Source organism: Astyanax mexicanus, chromosome 9 (assembly GCF_023375975.1).
Source record: "Astyanax mexicanus isolate ESR-SI-001 chromosome 9, AstMex3_surface, whole genome shotgun sequence".
Taxonomy (NCBI): domain Eukaryota; kingdom Metazoa; phylum Chordata; class Actinopteri; order Characiformes; family Acestrorhamphidae; genus Astyanax; species Astyanax mexicanus.
In genome coordinates this window covers 8,737,054-8,759,258 of record NC_064416.1, presented here as the reverse complement: position 1 = coordinate 8,759,258, position 22,205 = coordinate 8,737,054, and the positions used below count along the sequence as shown (strand labels likewise).

Here is a 22,205-nt window from a genome sequence, read left to right as displayed (position 1 = left end):
CTCTATCTAAAGCATACTGTCAAAGAAATTTAGGAGGTCAAAGTATAGCAGGTATAGGAGGTTTAAGTTTACCACTGTGTTTATCATACTTTAGCCATTTAAGGGGCACTAAACCTCCTGATTTTTGCAGACTCCACCTTCAGCTCAAATTTGAAAAAGTGCAAAAAATAAGAGAGGTAGTTTGGGAGGGGCAATGGGTGATGTATGGGTTTAGAGGTGGGGCAGGAGGGAGAGCTGATTAGCTGAGCTGCAGCAGCAGCAGATTATTGGGCGTCAGCAGGGGGGCGGTATTATTGATTAACTGATCTGCATATTGTGATGTGTCTGAGTACATCATCCACACCTATAGCACAAATGAACCTGAGAGGGCGCTGCAGAGGCAGAAATTACCACGATAAAAGTGTTTTTTAAATGTTAGGATATATTTATAAAACATTTAAGCAGGACTGGTATGTTTCATTACTTCAAAGCAACACATTTCAGCTATTAATGGAAAGAAATATGGTTTAGGGATTAGTGGCTTTTTAACGTTTTACCAGTACAGGGTATGTTTTCACCTGGTTGACCAGGTTTTTAACCCCATTAACCAGGTTAGACCATCTTAAAAAACAGCTACAAGCAAATGCTGCCCTTAAGCTTGATTTTTCAGAAGGGTTGTAATGGGCTTTATACCCAAATTCAGGTTAATTATTTTAATTAATGAATTTTAATTATGCTGTTTTATGATACTAATATTGGTTTAGAAAGTTTCTAAATATAATGACAGCAAATACCTTTACCTGCAGGTGTTGGACAATGCCATAGAAGCAGAGAAGATCATTCAGCGCTATGATGCTCTGGCCTCGGAACTGCTGGAGTGGATAGAAAAGACGATCAGCATCATCAGCAACCAGAAGTTTGCTAACTCGCTAACAGGCGTACAGCAGCAGCTTCAAGCCTTTACAACTTACTGCACCATCGAGAAGCCTATAAAGTAATCAAAACAACAGAACTGTAGCTATTTGCCCTTTTATTTTACCAACTAAAGGTCATGTTAGCATTGGTGTATTCATTTCACAGCTTGTCTTGGAATTCCTGCTCTAACTAACCCACTAATTATAACAGTGGGTTTCTGTTAACACTCTCATTTCACAGCTGGTGTTAGTGTTATACAACATTAGTAGTCTCATTCACGTTTTATGAACAGTACCAGTCAAAATTTGGACAAAACTTTAATTATTTATTATTTAAATTATAACTGTAATTATTTAGTAAACAAAAAAGTGTTAAATAAGAATGTTTTATGTTTTAGATTCTAGTAGCCCCTCTTGCTTAGATGACAGTTTTGCACATCTTGGCTTGATTTTCTCAGTCAGCTTTATGAGGTAGAGTCACCTGGAATTCAGGCTTTCAGTTAACAGCTGTGCTGAACTCATCAAGAGTTAATTACTTGAATTTCTTGTCTCTTAATGTGTTTGAGAGCATCAGTTTTGAAGTTGTGAAGAGGTAGAGTTTGTATACAGTAAATCACAAAGACCATCAAAAACATAATGTTAGAACTGGCTCTTAACAGGACTGCCCCAGGAAAGGAAGAGCAAAAGTTTCCTCTGTTACACAGGATAAGTTCGTCAGTTACCAGCCTCAGAATCCACAAGTTAACAGCTCCCCAGATAAGAGCATCTAAATGCTTCACAGAGTATTTTGGTTTGTTTAACACTTTTAAGTTACTACATGATTCTTTATGTGTTCCTTCATAGTCTGGATCATTTTGTGTGTAATGTTTGTGTGTAAACCATTGCTATTTAAACACTAATTTCATTGCTATTGTTTGCCGTCATTATTAGTTTTCATTAATTTAACAGCTACTGTTAAATTAGGATTACACATTTTAATTTTGCAGCAAATTTTAAAATTCTAATCGTTTTTGCCAGCTTTATTATCGTTTGCGTTAAGCAGTTGCGCTCTAGTTTTCTAGCTGATTTTAACATTAAACAACTGATTTTTATTAGAACTTATTTTTAACATTAGAAGCTAGCACACAAATTTTACGGCTAACAAATACATTAACTATAAATGCAAACAACTCTGTTGTTTTATGGATGATTCTGTATTAATAAATTACTAATGATTAAAATTAACCTAATATTAACCATTAACATTTAGATTTTACAGCTGATGTTAGAAATTAGCAGCCATTAGCAGACTTAAGTCATAGGTTGTGGTAGCATCGGCATCCTCATTAAGTATCAGTATGTATTGGCGTACAGCTAGTATTAGCATTTGTCCTTTAGTTCTTTTTTTATAATCAGAATTTTATTTAATATTTTATAGTACATTGTATTGTACAATTTACAAAGCCTGCTTAAAAATACTTAGTAGTAAATATCAGAGAATAAAGGACAAAGGAAACGAAAATGACAGTGTTATAACAATTCTAAAAAGTAATTGTAAAATAAAAAAATAAAAGGAGAGAAAAATAAAATAAAAAGGTTGGGGGTACAAAGCTTTTTGTTCTCTAATTCAACAACTAATTGATACTTTATCTGCAATGCTCCTTTGAAGTTTGGCATGTTATTGTTATTTGTCCTTATCTATTTCACATTTATAAAAACTTTAAATTATTGTGAGCACTCAGTGTTTGAGTGCTTTAGCCTTATGCATTATTCATCGAGCACTTCATCCAACAAAAATAGATACATGTAACCAGCTGTAAGACTCTGAAACTGAAATTGAGGGTGTTTACAGTTTTAACTGGCTGTTTTGGATCATAACTGCATTTTCTAACCCCTGCTTTCTGTTTAACTTATGTTATTTCATGACTCTGTAAATTTAGCTTTGTGTCATGTGTTTATTTCTGTGTTCCTAAAGGTTCCAGGAGAAAGGAAACCTGGAGGTGCTGCTCTTTACCATCCAAAGCAAGCTCAGAGCTAACAACCAGAAGCCATACGTGCCTCACGAAGGAAAACTCATCTCTGATATCAACAAAGTAAAGCTCTTTAAGTATAAGCCTACAGCAGTTAAGCTCCGCCCATTAATGTTGAAGTTATAAGGAGTGTTTCACTTATGAGTGCTTTCTCTTTGAAGGATTGGGAGTGATCTGAGTTCTTAGTGCATATTTCTTTTAATTTTTAAAGGCATGGGAAAGGTTGGAGAAGGCGGAGCATGAGAGGGGCGTGGCGCTGAGGAAGGAGCTGATTCGTCAGGAGAAGCTGGAGCTCCTTGCTCAACGCTTTGATCACAAGACCACTATGAGGCAGGCGTGGCTCAATGAGAACCAGCGGCTGGTTTCACAGGTAATCAAACTGCGTTCTAAGGATAATTTTACTTGGAACGCCACTAAAACTTGAATTTCTTACTCCTTGGGGGTGTTTTTATAGACTTCGGATGCACAAAATATTACAGAAAGAATAGTTATTAACTGGTGTAACTGCTAACTTGGGTTAAATGGTAACAGTGATAACCTGAAATATAAAAAGTGGGGTATATTTTAGTTAGATTCACAATGAAACACTTTTTGATTGTCAAACTAGTTATGGTCAGCTTGTTGGAAATGGTTTGACATATGACATATGGTGCAATTACTGTCTTGGGCTGGACCAGATACAGCTCTAGAAAAAAAAAATAAGAGACCACCTCAGTTTCTGAATCAGTTTCTCTGATTTTGCTATTTATAGGTATATGTTTAAGTAAAATAAACATTGTTGCTTTATTCTATAAACTACGACGAAAATTTCTCCCAAATTCCAAATAAAAATAGTTATTTAGAGCATTTATTTGCAGAAAATGAGAAATTGATGAAATAACAAAAGAGGAAACAGAGCTTTCAGACCTCAAATAATGCAAAGAAAACAAGTTCATATTCATAAAGTTTTAAGAGTTCAATATTTGGTGGACTACTCCTGGTTTTTAATCACAGTTTTCATGCATCTTGGCATGTTCTCCTTCACCAGTCTTACACACTGCTTTATAACTTTATGCCACTTCTGGTGCAAAAAAATTCAAGCAGTTCAGATTGGTTTGGTGGCTTGTGATCATCCATCTTCATCTTGATTCTATTCCAGAGGTTTTCAATTTGGTAAAATCAAAACAACGTATCTTTTTTAAAGGGGTCTTATTTTTTTTTTTCCAGAGCTGTATATCTAATTAAAATGTAATATCTTAATATGTGAAGGGAAAATTAACTGCATGTATCCCTTGACCAACTGATTTATATGTAACGTTAAAACACATGGTAACTATGGTACAATTATGGTAAACACTAGACGTCATCATCAGGGATGGTATTCAACCATTTGGTCCAACAACCTTTTGTGAGGAAGCTTTTAAAGGTTATAAAGTCGGATTACATTCACCACCACTCTCACTAACAGTGTTTCACACCAGCCCCCCTTAAACGAATTTGTTCATATATTAACCTTTTTCACCATTTCATTGTGCAGAGAAATTTAAGAAATTGGTGGAATTTCACTTGAATATAAATATTCATAGTACTCCACTTTATTATACAGTTTTAGAGTCATGCACCTCCCTAATTTTGTTTAAAGAATTATTGCACACTTTCTTTAAATACTAAAAACTTTTTCACTTTCACTTCTTAAATATCACTGTGTACTTTTGCTATGTGATATATTTAACTGAAATTGCTGTTCCGAACAACCAATGATTTATTAAGGAAATTCATGAAAAAGATCAGGGGTGCCCAAACTTTTTCATACCACTGTATTTGGCTGATCTTTCTTTGCTTTTATTGTATTTAATCTGTGGGTCTGTTTCTGCACACGTTTCTCTCAGGATAACTTTGGCTACGACCTGCCTGCAGTTGAAGCAGCCATGAAGAAGCACGAGGCGATTGAGGCAGACATTTCATCCTACGAGGAGCGCATCGGTGTGGTGGTTGAGCTGGCGTCCGAAATGGAGGTGGAGGGATATTATGATATCCGGCGAATCCTAGCCCGTAAGGAGAACATCCTGGGCCAGTGGAGTCTGCTGAAGGAGCTGGTGGTGGGGAGGAAAACTAGGCTAGAGAAGAACCTTGCCCTGCAGAAAACCTTCCAGGACATGGTCTACATGATCGACTGGATGGAGGAGATGCAGGTAAGAACGAGCAGTAAAGCTCAGCATAAGCAAGTTAATCGATGAAGAAAATCTATTTTTAGCTAACAAATACATCAGCTCAGAGTTAATTCAGTAATTTAGCCCTAAACAATGGAGCTCAGGATCTGACACACATTTTATTATTAAATATTGCTTGTCAGTATTTAATCAGATTCATTAGGCCTACTATAATACATTTTGATTATAGTTTTAGTTGATTTTTGGTTTAATTGTCCATGTCTGCACTAAGTTTTAAGAATCGTATAGTCATTAAATTTTGCCTTGAAGTCATCGATCCAAAAAAATCCATTGATGGAATAACCTGGTCTATATTCAGTATATTCAGGTAGTCAGCTGACCTAATTCAGCACATACTGTTGCTGAACCTAAACCTGACCAACTGCAGCATCAACCCCACATCAAAGCTCCACCCCCACCCTTCAGCCACCTTTTTTCTTACCCTGACACTCCATCACCCTGGACCAGATGACCTTCTTCCATTGCTCCAATGGAATGAGTCTAATCTTAATGCTCCCTAGCAAATTGAAGCCCTTTTTCCTGGTTAGCCCTACTGATAAGTGGTTTGCTTTAGGCTACACAACTTTTTAGCTCCAAAGCAACATATGTAAATGCAAAAAGTACAGTACAACCAAGAAGTATAAGAGAAAATCCAGTGGACTGTGTTTTTAATGAAGTGTGCTTGCTTGTTCCTTAGATAATGCTGCTTTCTAAGGACTATGGTAAACACCTGCTGGAGGTGGAGGATCTGCTGCAGAAGCACGGGCTGCAGGAGGCCGATATCACCGTCCAGGCAGAAAGAGTCCAGACCCTTAATGCTGCTGCTCTGAAGTTCACCATCATTGAGGGTACGTCCTGAAACTTTGAACCTTTATTTAACACAGAAATCACTGCACATTTATAGTTCTCACTCAGGATTTATGAGAGGAATGTTTGCTAAAGTTTATTGAAAGGTGAACATGTGACCTGGTCCACAGAAGGATCTTCACACACAGTGTCTCTTATCTCATGAATGCTCTCTGCTGTAGCTCTGCTGTAGTCTGTGGAGACCTCTGCAGGAGACAGTGAGTAATGCTGACCTGAGAGCTTCCAGTCTGAGCCACAAGAGGGCCTGCCTTAATACCAGCCTTAATACCAGCATCAATACCAGCATCAATACCAGCATCAATACCAGCCTTAATACTACCAGCACCATGCTTTACTAGACACACATTAACCTTAGATGGACTGACGTTGTGGGCCGAACTTCAAGCAACATGTACCAAAATATTCATCTTTTACCATGTATTAACCTATACTGATATATTTCTAAATACCACAGTTTTAATATATTGCATCATATAAATCTATATCATAATATTAATAAATACCAACATTTTATATTCGTCTGAATCAATCTATAATGTATGCCAAAATGTTTATCTATACTAAACATTCTTTCTTTCTTTTATACCTTTTTCACTGTTCTTACTTTGTTCCCAATTATATATTTCACTTTCTTTTTACGTGCTTTACAATTGTTCTTTCTTTCATACATTTCACACTTTTCACACTTTTCACTATTTTCTTTGTTTGCTTCTTTGTTTCTTTCTTTGTTTCTTTCTTTGTTTCTTTCTTTCTTTTCACACATTTTTCACTTTGTTCTTTCTTTCCCACCTATTTATTCCACTTTCTTTTTACACATTTACAAACGTTCTTTCTTTCACTCTCTTTTCTTTCTTTTGTTCTTTCTTTCTTTCAAACTTTTCACACATTTTTTACTGTATTTTTACACACTTTCTTTCTTTCTTTCTTTCTTTCACACATTTATAATGTCTTTCACCTTTCTGTGTCTTTTTTAATGCTTATTTATTTTCTTTATTCTGTCTCTCTCTCTCTCTCTCAGGTTATCAGCCGTGTGATCCTCAGGTGATCTGTAACCGGGTGAATCACGTGACGACGTGTCTGGAGGAGCTGAAGCAGCTGGCGGGGAAGCGGCGCTTGGAGCTGGAGGACTCCCGGGAGCTGTGGGCTTTTTTCCAGGAGGTGGAGGAGTCTGAGGTGTGGATCCGGGAGAAGATGTCCATCCTGGCCACTCAGGGCTGCGGGAGGGACCTGAGCAGCGTGCTGCGGCTCCTGCAGAAACACAAGGGTCTGTCCGGGGAGATGCTGGCCCGCCGCGCTCTGCTCCAGCAGACCATGAAGAAGGGCAAACAGATCCTCACCCAGAAGAGCTTCGGCACCGCCGGCATCCAGGAGAGGCTGATGGAGGTCAAAGGGGAGTGGAAGAGGCTGGAGGACCAGGTTTCCCTGAGGCTCGGACATCTTCAGGTGGGGGAAAGAGTGTGAAGAAAAGTCAATACAACACTGAGAAAGGAATTATAAAGACAGCATTTTCTAGATTTTTCCATATTTCATATTTCTAAAGTGGTTATCAAAGCTTATATAATATAACTTAACAAGATAAAAATATGATATATATTTTTATATTATTATAAAATGATGACAGCTATATTGTATATTAAAGAAAATATATATTTAAAATAGTTATAGCAAAATAGTATTACTGTAACAAGTATGCATGCACCAAAATCACAAATTTTGGCTGAAACCGAACAAAATAAAAAAATTTAACAAAAGGACAATGTTAACATCAATTTTGCTTTTTTTTTTTTTGCAATGGTATTTTTATTGTTTTACCTTTTAAACAAAAATCAATAACAAAATGTTTTATTAAATTTGAATATTAAAAAAAATATGAATTATAATAAATTATAATAATAAATTATATATAATTTTTATATATTTTTTCTCATATTCAAATTTACTAAACAGTTTAACATCCCTCCAGGCAAGCCAACAAAACAAAACACAACACATTTACCTCAGCAGTGCCATTCTAATCCTAAATTTATTCAAACACTGCTATTTTAATAATACATTTACATCAGCAGTGCTACTCAAGTCACGTGTGAGTGAAGCAGCGATGAACACAGAAAGTCTTGACAGTCTTTTGGTAAGTGCTAAGGCTAAGTTAGCTCAGTTACTATCCTAGCCCTGTACAGCTTATACCTTTCAGCTGAACAAACAGCCAGTATGTGAAGAGGTAATAAACTGATACTGAGTGTGAGATACTGAAGGCTGGGCAATATATCAAGATAAGAGGGGCAGGACCTGCAACTGCTGCTTAAAAAAATCACAAGGAAACTCTGTAATGTCACTTCAAATGAGTTTGTTGATATTCAGTTGATATTCTTTTAATTTAATAAGCCAAACATGGGTAAATAATTTCGACTGCCAAATGTTTAATTGGTGCTTAGTTAATAACTTATCTCAGATCCTAACAGTACACATCCCTTCCTACAGGAGGCGCTGGACTTCTTCCAGTTCACCGTAGAGATGGACGACCTGTCGGCCTGGTTGCAGGACGAGTACAGGCTCGTGTCCAGTGAAGATTTCGGACATGACGAGTACTCCACTCAGTCTCTGCTGAAGAAGCACCGCGGCGTCCGGGAGGACATCGATAAGCATCGGCTGCATGTTGTAGCTTTGCACAAACACATGGTGGCGCTGCCGTTGGACTACCGCGAGTCGGAGGAGGTGCAGTTGCGTCTAGGGGAGGTGGAGCAGCTGTACACGGAGGTGGCGGAGGTGGCAATATTGAGGCAGCAGTGGCTCCATGATGCTCTGGCTGTGTATCGGATGTTCAGCGAGGTGAACGCCTGCGAGGTGTGGATTGATGAGAAGGAGCAATGGCTGAACAAGATGGAGGTTCCTGAGAGACTAGAGGATGTGGAGGTGGTAGCACACAGGTAATGAAAGGGAGTTTAAATGTATGAAACATTTGGCCTTTGAGGTTGTTTGAACTATAATGAATGGTAATGAAAAAAAAAAAAAATGAAATCCTTCTCTGGCGAACTTTGGTTCACATTCCTCCCCTGTAACTCTGTCACGCTCGGCATGACTTTAGTTTCTGCCCATTTTTGGGCTCCCTATATAAGCGTGTTCACTAACCGTGGCAGCGGTAGTGTATTGGACCGCGACCCTGACGACACAGGTTCGATCCCGCATGAGGAGCTGTGTGTTTATTTATTTATTTTTTCTTTCTTCTTGGGTTTACCTGCTTTAAGATTAACTGTTCTGCAGTTGGGTTCAACAACCCTCTGGGCTGGAGAGCTACTATTCTGTAGCACTCAATCATCCCATTACACTTAATTTTCCACAACAGAATTTTTTTGTGGCCTGCCACATAATGGCTTGGAAAATATTTGGCCTGTGCCCAAACTTAATTTGCGACCCCTGTTTTAGAGCATCACATAGCTGAAAGAATTCTGCAAAGAGAAGTGGGAAACCCTATCCCACTTAAATTCAGAAACTGGGAGACAATAATAGGAACTTCTTAACTGTAGTTATTTAAACGGGAAGTACTAACCCATAGGGCATAGGGTGTTCTAACTTTTTTTCTCTGTATTTTTATTAAATACACAGACATGCCAAAAGTCATGGGACTGTATGTAATTAGTACATAAATTGTTACTGCAGGCAACAGCTTGGAATGCCCAAACTTGTGTACGTTATGAGCTACTACATTGTGAGTAAGAATAAATACTGGTCTACCTGTTCATGACAAGGTGACGTGAATTATCATGGTTGGAGTGAGACCCTATGGTTGGTGCCACATAGATGACTTTTGTACTGGGAATATGTCGTAGAAGGTAATGATTGAGTTCAGTGCAGGTCAGTGCAGTGTTCTTTAGCTTCCATAGGAAATGGCAAAAGTCATGGGATATGCCTCATGATGTGTTATGCCTGTGTAAATTATAATGTTTTTAAAGTTGATGTAATTGTGTTTTTGTGCGCGTTTGTGTTTTAGGTTTGAAAGCCTGGATCAAGAGATGAACAGCCTGATGGGACGTATTCTGGATGTTAATCAGATAGTACAGCAGCTGCTGGACAGTGGTCATCCCAGCTCCACTGAGGTCCGGGGGTGTCAGGACCATCTCAACAGCAGGTACAACATTACCTGTGTGTGATAATGAGGCGTAGCTGCAGTCTCCCAGTATGAATGGGGTCAGTGTTTTGTAACAGTGGCTTCAAACAAATATACGGCTCTGGAAAAAAAAAGAAAGACCAGTTAAAAACGATAAGTTTCTTTTATTTTGCCAAATCGAAAACCTCTGGAATATAACTGCTTGAATTTTTGCATCAGTAGTTGCATAAAGTTATCCAAAAGCAGTGTGTAAGACTGGTGGAGGAGAACATGCCAAGATGCATGATTAAAAAACTGTGATTAAAAAACAGGGTTATTCCACCAAATATTGATTTCTGAACTCTTAAAACTTTAAACATGAACTTGTTTTCTTTGCATTATTTGAGGTCTGAAAGTTCTGCACTTTCTTTTTTTATTTCAGCCATTTCTCATTTTCTGCAAATATATGCTCTAAATGACTATTTTTATTTGGAATTTGGAAGTGTTAATTGTACTCAAACATAAACCTATAAATAGCAAAATCAGAGAAACTGGTTCAGAAACTGAAGTGGTCTCTTAATTTTTTCCAGAGCTGTATTTGAGGGCGATGCCTTGAGAGGTTAGTTGATTTGGCTGTGACTTCTTTAGTGTTAATATCCAGGTTATGGCTTTTATACGCAGACGAACTGCACGTGTGTGTGTGTGTGTGTGTGTGTGTGTGTGTGTGTGTGTGTGTGTGTATGTGTGAAAAACACCACTGTTGCCGTTTTGGTCCGACCTTGGCATAAATAGGTTCTCTGGGGGTGCTGCCATCTGCTGCAGTTCTGACACACTGAGTTAATCCAACCTGGACCAGCTCACATCACACAACACACATACCCAGGGTTAAACACTGGGGCTGTACAATGTATCGGCAAAAGCCTGACTGATGTATCAGTAGACAGATTATATCAGCTGAATCGGACGTATTTAAATTGATATTAGTGAAGATATGCAGCTGTACACAAATCGGTCTTTAGACTTCCTTGTGATCGAGGACTTAAAATGCTTGACTTTATATTAGAGTTTCTTAATTTTTTTTTATTAAGATATGGAGTTTTTCAGATTTAGATATTTAGATTAAGATATTTCTAGGTAAGTGAGTTCGAACTAATCAAAGCTGATCTAGGTATAACTTTCTAGGCATAACTTTAAGTCTGATCTGGTTCTGATTCTTTGATTTCTTTGTTTTTACCACTGTGTTTCAGCAGATCACTCTCTGTTGTCCTATAGGAATTAGTGTTTAAGCTGCTTTTCCTGGAGAAATTTGACTATTTTCTGCTGTTGTGTGTAGTACACTTGGTTGGAAAAATAACTATGCTGGAAATTCTTTGCTTTATCAGCAGGAGAGCTGTTATTTGGTTCTAAATCAGCACTGAATATTATTCATCATACAAATATAAAATATCATATAAAGGAATTTTCCCTCAATGTTAATTAGATGCACATTTTTCAGACATTCTTGGAAGGTCTGGTTCTTTTAAAAATCCATCTGTTAATTTTATTCGTCTCTCTTCTCATTCAGCCAGTTCAGGTTATTTAGGCGTGGCTTTATTCAGTCTGCACAGTGTGTGTCATCTTCTGAGGCCTTGAGAGTTGGCCCAGTTAGCATGCCCTTGTTTTTTTTTTTGTGTGTGTGTGTGTGTGTGTGTGTGTGTGTGTGTGTAAGAGAAATGGAGAGAGAGAGAGAGAGATAGAAAGCGAGAGAGTCAGATGACTAAGTGTGAGTCATGTTCAGGTTCAGGTCCAAACCATTTTCTATGATCTAATATCCGTCCACTCCTTTATGCACACAATAAATGAAGAGCCCAAACAATATTTAGTATTGTAGTGCTCTGTTATTTGTTAAACTCTCATATTTTTTGTCAGTTTTTTTATTTGTTAGTGTAGATTTATGTCTGTCTGTTATCCTGGATTGTTTATTTATTGGTCTTATTGTTGAGCTGTAAAAATCACCTTTGATTAGATTGATTTGACTGGCCATGGTCTAAGAAGTGTGAATTATTGCAACTTGGCCTAAAGTTTTGCTGTGTTGGTTAAAGGTAAATTTTATACGATTCTCTGAATCATTATGTTTCTCTATACAGTTTTGCTAATTCTGGTAAGAAAACCTGTTTTTATGTTTCTGTTTTTTGTAAAACAGCAAAAATACAAAAATAAAATCAAGGTTACCCACCAATTGAGCAGCTGTAGAGCAACATCCTCATCCCTTTTTATGCCTTTTTATCCCTGTCCAAACATGGAGCTGCACAGACATTTTCCTGCACATAAACTGTTTTGGAAACTGTGAGGAATCATTTGATTTTTATACAATTATATTAGATTGAAATTGTATACAGCACCATTAACAAAATAGGTATATGATTTAAAGAGCTACTTTGGTAAATACTTTAATGCAGCCAGACTGGCAAACTCATTTTTGCACTGGAACAACCGTTCAATCAAAATGATTAAATCCCCAAAATCAGCAAAGTTAAAAACTTTCAACTGTTTGCAATAAACCAATGAAACAATAATGTATCAAATGGTTTCTTCAGATTTTGCACATGATTTATACATGCAGGTAGCACAGTGCTAATTGGTGAAATATAAGCTTTCACTACTTTTCAGCTTCATTAGCTTGTAGCCCCAGTGCAAAACTTAAGGAGCACCAAACATGTCTTCGCTAGTTTTGGTTTAAAATAGTCCAATTATAAACTTCCATAAGCATGGTAGCAGCACTAACAATGTGTCTGTATCCTGCAGGTGGAACCGAATGGTGGAGCTTGTGGAGCATAAGAAGGATCATCTGGACTCCATCCTCCGTATCCAGAACTACCTGCTGGAGTGCACTGAAATAAAGTCGCAGATCCAGGAGAAACGCAAAGCTATCGACGCCACGCAGTATGTGGGCAGCGACCTGGGCAGCGTTCTGGCCCTCCAGCGCCGCCTGTCCACTATGGAAGGAGCTCTAGCTGTCCTGGAGCCCAAACTCATCCACCTGCAGCAGGAGGCCGAGGAACTGGCGACTTCGCACACGGACAAAGCCGTGGAGATCCTGGTACCATTCGAAGGCATCAGCGTTGAATGGGAGGAGCTAAAGCGTACTCTCCAGGGCTGTGAAGATTCCCTGACTGTAGCCGGACGTCTGCAGCAGTTTATCCAGGACCTGGACTCCTTCTTAACGTGGCTGGTTCAGACGCAGACGGCCGCAGCTTCGGATGATCTGCCCAACACTCTGGAAGAAGCGGAGCGTCTGATAAACCTGCACGCTGCTCTGAAAGAGGAGATCGGACGCTACGAGGAGGATTACGAGCGTCTGCAGGCGGTCAATGAGCTGCTGGAGTCTGAGGATGCTCCGCTGCCGTACGCCGCTCTACAGCAGTGGCTCCACAAGCTGGACGTGGGCTGGAACAAGCTGCTGGAGATGTGGGAGAGCAGAAGGGAGGTTCTGGTCCAGGCACACATTTTCCACCTGTTTCTGAGGGATGTTAAGCAGGCTGAGGCTTTCCTCAATAACCAGGTGATGACCACAAGCTGCTGGTGAAACAGTTCTGTCTATAGATGTAAACTCGTTAACCTTTGGTGAAATTCTCTGTTTTAATTTAAAAATATGCTGTTCATTACATTACATTACATTACATTACATTTGGCAGACGCTTTTGTCCAAAGCGACTTACAATATTGAAGTGCAAATAATAGAAGAGGTTAAGTACAAAAATAATAGAAGTTAAAAATAAAGCATCTATAGATAGGGCCTTAAGGAGGTCAGAGGGAAATAATGGGATAGAGGAGTAGAGAAGAGGAAGAAGGAAATGAGGTTAGAATTAGTTAGTTTGTTAGAGGTGTTAGGAGAGTAAGTGCTCTTTGAAGAGCTCTGTCTTCAGGAGTTTCTTAAAGATAGCGAGAGATTCTCCTGATCTGGTAGTGGAAGGTAGTTTGTTCCACCATTGGGGAACTCTGTATGAGAACAGTCTGGATTGCTTTGTGTGAGTGTTTGGCAAAGCGGCCGGGAGGTAGCGTAAGCCTTCAGGAGCGAGTGCAGGTAGGAAGGAGCCTGTTCTGTCATCACCTTGTAGGCGATTGTAAGCACTTTGAATTTGATGCGAGCAGCAACCGGTAGCCAGTGGAGCTCAATGAGCAGCGGGGTGACATGTGCTCATGTGGCTTGTGTAGAATACCCAATTAATTGAAAAGTGCATACAGCAGTTTAGCCCCACCCATTTAGCCTACAATATTTTAGCCCCCCAAATTTAATCTATAATATTTTAGCCCCACCCATTCAATCTATAATATTTTGGCCCCATCTATTCAACATAAGGTAGTTTAGCCCCACCCATTCATTCTACAGCAGTTTAGCTCCACCCATTCAGTCTACAATATTTTAGCCCCACTCATTCGGTCTATAATAGTTTAGACCCACCTATTCAGTCTACAGTATTTTAGCCCCACCCATTCAGTCGATAATATTTTAGCCCCACCTATTCAGTCTACAATATTTTAGCTACACCCATTCATCCTACAATATTTTGCCCCACCCATTTAGTCCATAGTAGTTTAGCCCCACCCATTTAATCTGTAATAGTTTAGCCCCACCCATTCATCCTACAATATTTTAGCCCCACCCATTCAGTCGATAATATTTTAGCCCCACCCATTCAGCCTACAATATTTTAGCCTCACCCATTCATCCTACAGCAGTTTAGCTCCACCCATTCAATCTAAGATAGTTTAGCCACACCCATTCAGTCTACAGTAGTTTAGCCCCACCCATTCAGCCTACAGCAGTTTATCTCCACCCATTCAGTCTAAAATATTTTAACCCTACCCATTCGGTCTGCAGTAGTTATCCCCACCTATTCAGTCTATAATAGTTTAGCCCCATCTATTTAACATTAAGTAGTTTAACCCCACCCATTTCGCCTACAGCAGAACATAAGTGCAACTGAAATGAACAAAGAAAATATAAAATATAGGACATTAAAAGCATATCTGACTGTTGTTTAGAACTTTAAATGCAGAATTTCAACCAAAATATCACAGGTATCAGAGCAGCTTAAGGCTTTTGTTCGCTTTACTCTCGAGACATTTGCTGCTTTTTTAGGGTCAGCTAAAGAAATCTCTTACAGATCCTCTGTAAATGTCAAAAGGCGTGCGCTACCGTGTAGCCGGGGCATGTGTCCACTCCAATTTGCTAACAGAGCAGCTCGCAGTGTGGGCCTGCAGGCACAGAACGAGATGCCTCCTAAATTCGTTTATTTTTGAGATGTCGCACACAGTGAGCAGGTTTAGAGTAATCGTTTTTATAGCAGATTCTGTTTGTTTGCCCTTTTCTTGTTCTTTAATCTTTCTTCTGGTAGGGCTGTACAAAAAAAAAACAGACAAGTAGTAAGTAAAATGGCATTAAAATGTGTAAATGTGCTTTTAAGAGCATAAATAAAAACACTTGTGTTTTACTGTAGGCAGTAGGCCAAACTCCTTTAGACTGAGTGGATGGGGCTAGACTGCTATAGACTGAATGAGTGGAGCCAAACTGCTGTAGATTGAATGGATAGGGTTTAAAGTTGATTTATTCTGAAAGAGCACGGATTAAATGGGTGCTAAATGGGGATTAAATGGGGGCTAAACTTCTGTAGGATGAATGGGTGGGGCTACACTGATCAGTAGGCTAGATGGGTGAGGCTACACTGTTCTGTAGGCAAATTGGATGAGGCTAATCTGCTTTAGGGTGATTGGGAGGGCCTAAAATGCTGTAATATGAATGTGTGGTTCTAAACTGCTGTAAGATGAATGGTCGGGCCTAAACTGCATACTGTCTTTTCAGGAATCAGCTCTGGCCCATGTTGAGCTCCCCACCACGGTGGAGACGGTGGAAGCTGCCATTAAGAAGCACAAAGAATTTACCACCACCATGGAGCTGAACCTGCACCGGATCAAAGCCGTAATAGAAGCTGGAGAGAGTCTCATCAGTCAGAGCAACATCTACTCTGACCGCATCAGAGAACGAGTGGATTTACTCGCAACCAGGTTAGAGACCTTTCACAGAAGCCTTTAAGGCCGTCTCACAGCTGATGCACTGCGTAGAACTGCATCAAGCAATGAAGTGCTGAAACTGAACTGAAAGCACCATAACTGACAATTAGTTTATATTAAAAATGGTAAAAAAAAAAAAAAGTAAAACAAGCTGACCACAGTTCACAGTAACTAGATTATTTATTATCTTACTCAGCTCAATTAGTTGATCAACTTTTTCTCATCAGTCACCTACAAGGAATTAACTTGTCAGCAAAATGTGATGTCAATATGTGGTACACTTCCAGCCTACTCCAAGTAAAAAAAAGTCTTAATGTAAAGTCACATCATATATTATTATTATTATATACATATATTTTAGTGTAAGAATGAAATGAAATGAACAGTCCTTGGAGTTCTTGAATGCTGGTGCACATCACCATGCAGTATCTGTGCCAGTAGGGGCCCCTCCATTAAAAATTATTATTCTTGTTGGGGATGTTTCGAATCACATTTTTCATATTTAAATTCATGTTTGTATTATGTTTTCACAGTGTAACAGTGTTAAAAGAGCAGAACAGACTGTCATGGTTGACCACTGACATCAAAACCAATCAATGAGTGTAGATGTGTTTGGTATCTGACATACTTCTTTAGTTTACAAAGACAATTTATGCAGTTAATTGTATTTTTATCAGTACAGTCTAGTCTGGCCACTAGGGGCCTGTGGAAAGAGGATAATGATCTTGTTTATCAGTGGATAGAGCAAAATGCAGGGGATATGTAGCATGTAAATATGGCAGAGTGTATGGAATTTGGAAGATGCGTGTTCACCAAAGTGTGTGAAAGCTCCAATTTTGGACAAGAAAATAGATATATGATTTAAAAATTCTTTAAATAGAGATTAGATGAGATCCACTGGATGTCTACTCTGGACTAAATTTCTGCTCACACTGTATTTGCATCAGACTGGAGGGTTTATTAAGCGACTAATGTGTGTTCATTATGTTCTGTGCATGTGTTTTGTGAATGTATAGCTATGGCCCTTTGAATACTGCGTGGGCTGTAGCCCGTCAGCCGCTCCAGCCGCCTTTGTTGGACAATAGAGTGCAGCTGCTCCATCAGATGCCATACGTTTTAAACAACGCCTCTCTTTAGAGAGCCAACAAAGGAACACACACGGTCCACTCCGCTCTGAATGAAGGAGTGATAATAAAACGCATGAAATCTGCTCTGAATGGAACCGGCTGGCACCCCAGCCTCCTCCTTTCCCCTAAATCTAACCCCATGCTCTGCTACACGCTGCTTACTGTCAGACTGATGTGGTTTATTGGCCGTTTGCTTGTGTTTGGCCCACAGAGGGAACCAAAACCGTGACCTGGCTCAGCAGTGGCTCAGTAAACTCAACGATCAGTGGGAGCTGCAGAGGTTCCTGCAGGACTGTCATGAGGTAAGACATATTATTATTTTTTTTGCAAAACGTGAAACAGTATATTGATTTGACCTCCCTTTGGCAACAAAGGGGTGCGTCAAAAGAGAGACATTTATGTTTGGTAAAGGTTGGAGTTTAGGTTTAGAAATTACCTATTATGTGTAGATACACTCTTAAGCAAATGTTATGCATTTGACACAATAAAGGGGACGTATTATGCAAAAATTACATTTGCATGCTTTTGTGTTTCCACTTTGGTCTTGACTGCTCCTATAAAAACTCTCAAACACTCAAAAATCCATCCGTTTTCTGTAAATCAGCTGAAAGAGTTTAATGTCCGGAATCATATGCTTCTATGAGCCGTTTAGATGCTCGCTTATTGTGACGTCACAATAAGGAAACCTGCATAGAACCTCAACCCTCAATCCCCACCAGAGCCCCACCCACTAGATCAATTGAAGAAACACAATTTCGATTTGCTGAATGAGAACCTCAGTAAACAGTACACAGCAGGATTAGCCAGACCTCTTCTGATGGAGGGATCTATACCTATTGTTCATGGTAAGTCAGCAGATGAGAGAAATATATAAGTAGCTTTACAAAATAAGTTTAAGTTTGTGTTTTGCCATTTAGCACAAGCTAACATGTAAACTTGGAGTGTGGCCAGCAACAGCTTATTTGTATAAAAGTGGCATACCCCTGAACAACTCATTCTGAAAGGGACTGAAACTGGCAAGAATAAAGCTAGTAAGATCTTTGTATATAAGAGTAAATTTGTGCAAAGTACTATGGTATAGCCCATAGACTTATTCCATCTTGTATTAAGAGACATAATATGTCCTTTAAATAAAATACAGTTTTTTTTGTTGTTAATTTTTGTAATTAAAAAGTAAACACAGCCATTTAATCATACAGTAATCATCATAAAGCACAATATTTTCAGAAAATCCTTATCAAGTACAGGTAATATTTAAGGTTAAAGGACTAAGGTGCTGACAGTGTGATCTGAGGATTGCTGATTCAAATCACTGACAGTGCAGCTTGGCATCAGCAACCAGAGTCTGAGAGAGCGCAATCGATTGGCCATGCTCTCTTTGGGTGGATTGAGGGCGTTTTCTCTCTTCATCACTCCCGCTGTTATTCAGGCCGATACAGACATCTGCTGGCTGATATGTCAGAGCTGAGGATCTGGCGCTTTTCTCCAAATTTGTTGGCTGCCTGGCAATGCTGATGGGACATTACTAGTGATAAGAGGAGGAGGTAATTGGCCATTCAAATTGAGTAGAAAATATGGGGTGAAATTAGAAACATCATTTTTTAAATTGTATAATTTTGCACAGAGCTGGGCAATATTACACTATTTTATCGTAACATAATTAATATTTATATCGTATCGACAATTTGTCTTTTTCAGCATATGGAGGATTTCAACAGTGCTTAAAGAACACTGACCCAAATGAATCCATTACAGAATATTTGGTAGCACTTTGCAATAAGAGTACATCAATTAACGGCACTTACAACAGTAAAAAATATTGTTAAATGCTTAAATAACATCTCAAATTATTTTAACATCTCAAATTATTAGTTGATGCTAGTTAAGACATTATAATGCTTAATAATTTTGTAAATTATATTAATCAATAATGAATGGTTAGTTTAATAGTTTAATCATTGTTAATGTGTTAAAGCAGCAGTTTGTATTTTTTTAGTTTCTAAATTGAAAGCAGAAGCATTTCTGAGTGGAGAAAGGATGAAATATTGTGTTTAATGGTACCAGTGTGCTGGAAGGACCATCCCTGCTCAGCCTAATACACCTAATAATATGCGTCTTTACGTACTTACGTCACATGTACAGAGGATCCAGCTTAGTTTTACTGAATGCAAGCGGCTGGTGGAGCAATGGAGACTTCAGAAGGGGAAACTTAAAGCTCAGTAACCCATTCACTCATAGTAAAACCAAAGAAACGAATGAGTGAAGATTCTGACTGAGTGCTCTCTCTCACTCTCTCTCTCTCTCTCTCTCTCTGACTGAACATAACCTGGAATCGGATTCATCTGCTCTGAAAGCAGACTGCATCACACCCACCCAGTTTAAAATGATTCTTCTGCATGCTCGGGGCAATTATCCCTAAATCCCAAAACCTACAGACCTTAACTAGTGTCTATTCATAATTTGTTGATCTTTTCTGTTGTAAGTTCTTTTATTAATGTACCCTTATTGTAAATCGTTATTGAGTAGATAAAAATATCAACTGCAATTTTATTGCAGAAAATGTCTTTAAATATATTGAGATATCATACAGCTCTATGATGCATGTTATAGTTTGCTATAGATATTTATAGATATAGATATTATAGATATTATTATTGATGTGTCTAGAGATGGACCACTCTATGCTTTGAGACCCCTTTTAACTGGTGGCATCTCTAAATCTCTAAATTTCTAATTGCCCTGATCACACTTGGCATTAACATGTGTCCCGTTCACAACTTGCATTTTAAATCCATCTCCTGTGAGCGTTTGTGATCAGACTTCTCACATAATTTTCGCTGGATGAGGGTCCGGTTACAAAAGGTCAATATAAGAATATTTTTTTGCTGTGGTAATGGTATATTGGTATGGTAATGGGTGCTGTAGTGTGAGTTGTACAGTAGGTGGCTGTTGAGTGTGTTTTCCAGTCCGGCACTGAAGCTTTATTTAGGCTCGGCCGGTTTCTTTCTGCCCACGATCAATTATTCAGCACCTATACTCATCGTTTATTCAGCCTAGAGAGAGAGAGAGAGAAAGAGAGACAGAGAGAGAAAGAAATACAAGGAAGACTTTAATCCTTAGGAGGGTGCACATCTTGTATCTTGTCTTTTTTACTGCAGTGCTGTGAATTCACTTAAATCCAACAGTCAATATGTGCTGTTCACCCTCTCACTCCTTAACTCTTCTTACATTTAATTTGATTATATCTAGTTTGTCTGAATCAGCAGTTCTTTCTTCTTACTACTAAAGAGATTCTGCTTTTTGAGTCTGGGCTCCTCTCAGTGGTCCTTTCTCTAACCCAGTGTTTCTCAACCAGGGTGCCGCGACACCCTGGGGTGCCGTCTGGCTTCATCGGGGGTGCCGTCAAAATATTGCGCCTCACGTGCATATTTCCTTTCCAGAGTCAGCTCGTGTCGGGGTGTGTCCCAATTCACAGGTAGCATACTCTGAAGGATGCGACCCACAGAGGCGGTGTATTACTGCGCAGCTGTGACGCAATCTGTGTTCGAATACAGTGTAGCAGAGTATTTCACTCGTTTGAAAAGTCAGCAGGTTTCGCGCTAATCGCGCTAATTGTGACGCGCTATTTTATTTCATATTCCGCCAGCAACACCCCTCGTTCTCACCTGAAGTACTACCCTTATATTTAAAGGGTGTCGTGATAAAAAAAAAAGGTTGAGAAACGCTGCTCTAACCCATAGAGAAGTTCAGCTTTTTTTCCCCTCAAAATCTTATAAAGATTTTTCTTTGGAATCTTGGTTTCTCCTAGTGGTCCATTCTCTAACTCTTGTTGAAGTTCAGCTTTTCAGTTTTGTTTTCTCTCACTGTGTTTCTTACTTAAATTCTTATAGAGGTTCTACTTCTGTGTCTTGGTTTCTCCTGGTGGCCTTTTCTCTTAATTTTATGGAGGTTCTGCTTTTTGAGTTTGGGCTCCACTCAGTGTTTCTTTCTTTAACTCCTATGGAGGTTCTGCTTTTGACTCTTGGTTCCTCTCAGTGGTTCTTTCTCAAACTCTAATTAAAGTTCTGTTTTTGAGTCTTGGTTTTTCCTAGTGGTCCTTTCTCTAACTCATAGAAAAGTTCTGCTTTTTGAGCCTGGACTCTGCTCAGTGTTTCGTTTTCTAACTCTATAAGAGTTTTTGCATTTGAGTCTGGGCTACACTCAGTGGTCATTTCTCTGACTCTGAAAATTTCTTCTTTTAAATCTATTTTGTTTCTAGTGGTCCTTTCTCTGACTTTTATGGATGCTTTATTTTTTGAGTCTGGGCTTCTCTGTGTTTCCTTCTCTAACTGTATAAGAAATTCTGCTTTTGAGTCTGGGCTCCACTGACTCCAGTGATCCTTTCCTTAATTCTTATAAAAGGTCTGCTTTTTGAGCCTGGGCCTTACTCAGTAATCCTTTCTCTAACTTTTATGGAGGTTCTGCTTTTGAGTCTTGGTTCCTCTTAATGTTTCTTTCTCTAACTCTAAAGAGGTTCTGCTTTTTGAGTCTGGGCTCCACTTAGTGTTCCTAACTCCTATAGAGGTTCTTTGGTTCCTCCTACGCCTTTGTTCCTCTCGTTAGTTCTTTATCAGACTCAAAGGGAGATTCTGCTTTTGAGTTTCAGTTCCTCTGAGTGATTCCTTCTCAAACTTTAAATAAAGTTCTGCTTTTGATTCTTGGTTATTCTCAGTAGTTCTTTATAAATCTCTTACATAGGTTCTTCTAGGAGTCTTGGTTGCTCATAGTGGCCCTTTCTCTAACTCTTATGGAGGTTCTGCTTTTTAAGTTGTGGCTCCACTCAGTGGTTTGAGTCTAGTCTCTGCTGAGTGGTTCTTTTTTAAGCTCTAATTGAAGTTCTGCTTTTGAGTCTTGGTTCCTCTTAGTAGTTCTTTATTAAACTCATCGGGTTTAGTAGTTCTCCTTTGGAGTCTTGGTTTCTCGGGCGGTCCTTTTTCTAACTTTTCTGG

The 22,205-nt window shown here is 38.9% G+C and overlaps 1 protein-coding gene across 4 annotated transcripts in view; it reads left to right on the top strand.

The window, feature by feature from the left end:
- The window catches only part of LOC103034155 (spectrin beta chain, non-erythrocytic 4), a 107,185-nt gene that overhangs the window by 36,598 nt on the left and 48,382 nt on the right, over positions 1 to 22,205 (top strand). For all 4 annotated transcript variants that reach the window (XM_022679447.2, XM_022679444.2, XM_022679443.2 and 1 more), the window contains exons 9-19: positions 786 to 973; positions 2,848 to 2,965; positions 3,114 to 3,272; positions 4,771 to 5,073; positions 5,789 to 5,939; positions 6,977 to 7,401; positions 8,437 to 8,882; positions 9,944 to 10,081; positions 12,824 to 13,580; positions 15,882 to 16,084; positions 17,429 to 17,519. In XM_022679447.2, coding sequence (XP_022535168.2) covers positions 786 to 973; positions 2,848 to 2,965; positions 3,114 to 3,272; positions 4,771 to 5,073; positions 5,789 to 5,939; positions 6,977 to 7,401; positions 8,437 to 8,882; positions 9,944 to 10,081; positions 12,824 to 13,580; positions 15,882 to 16,084; positions 17,429 to 17,519 — 2,979 coding nt within the window. The remainder of the gene's footprint in view (positions 1 to 785; positions 974 to 2,847; positions 2,966 to 3,113; positions 3,273 to 4,770; positions 5,074 to 5,788; positions 5,940 to 6,976; positions 7,402 to 8,436; positions 8,883 to 9,943; positions 10,082 to 12,823; positions 13,581 to 15,881; positions 16,085 to 17,428; positions 17,520 to 22,205) is intronic.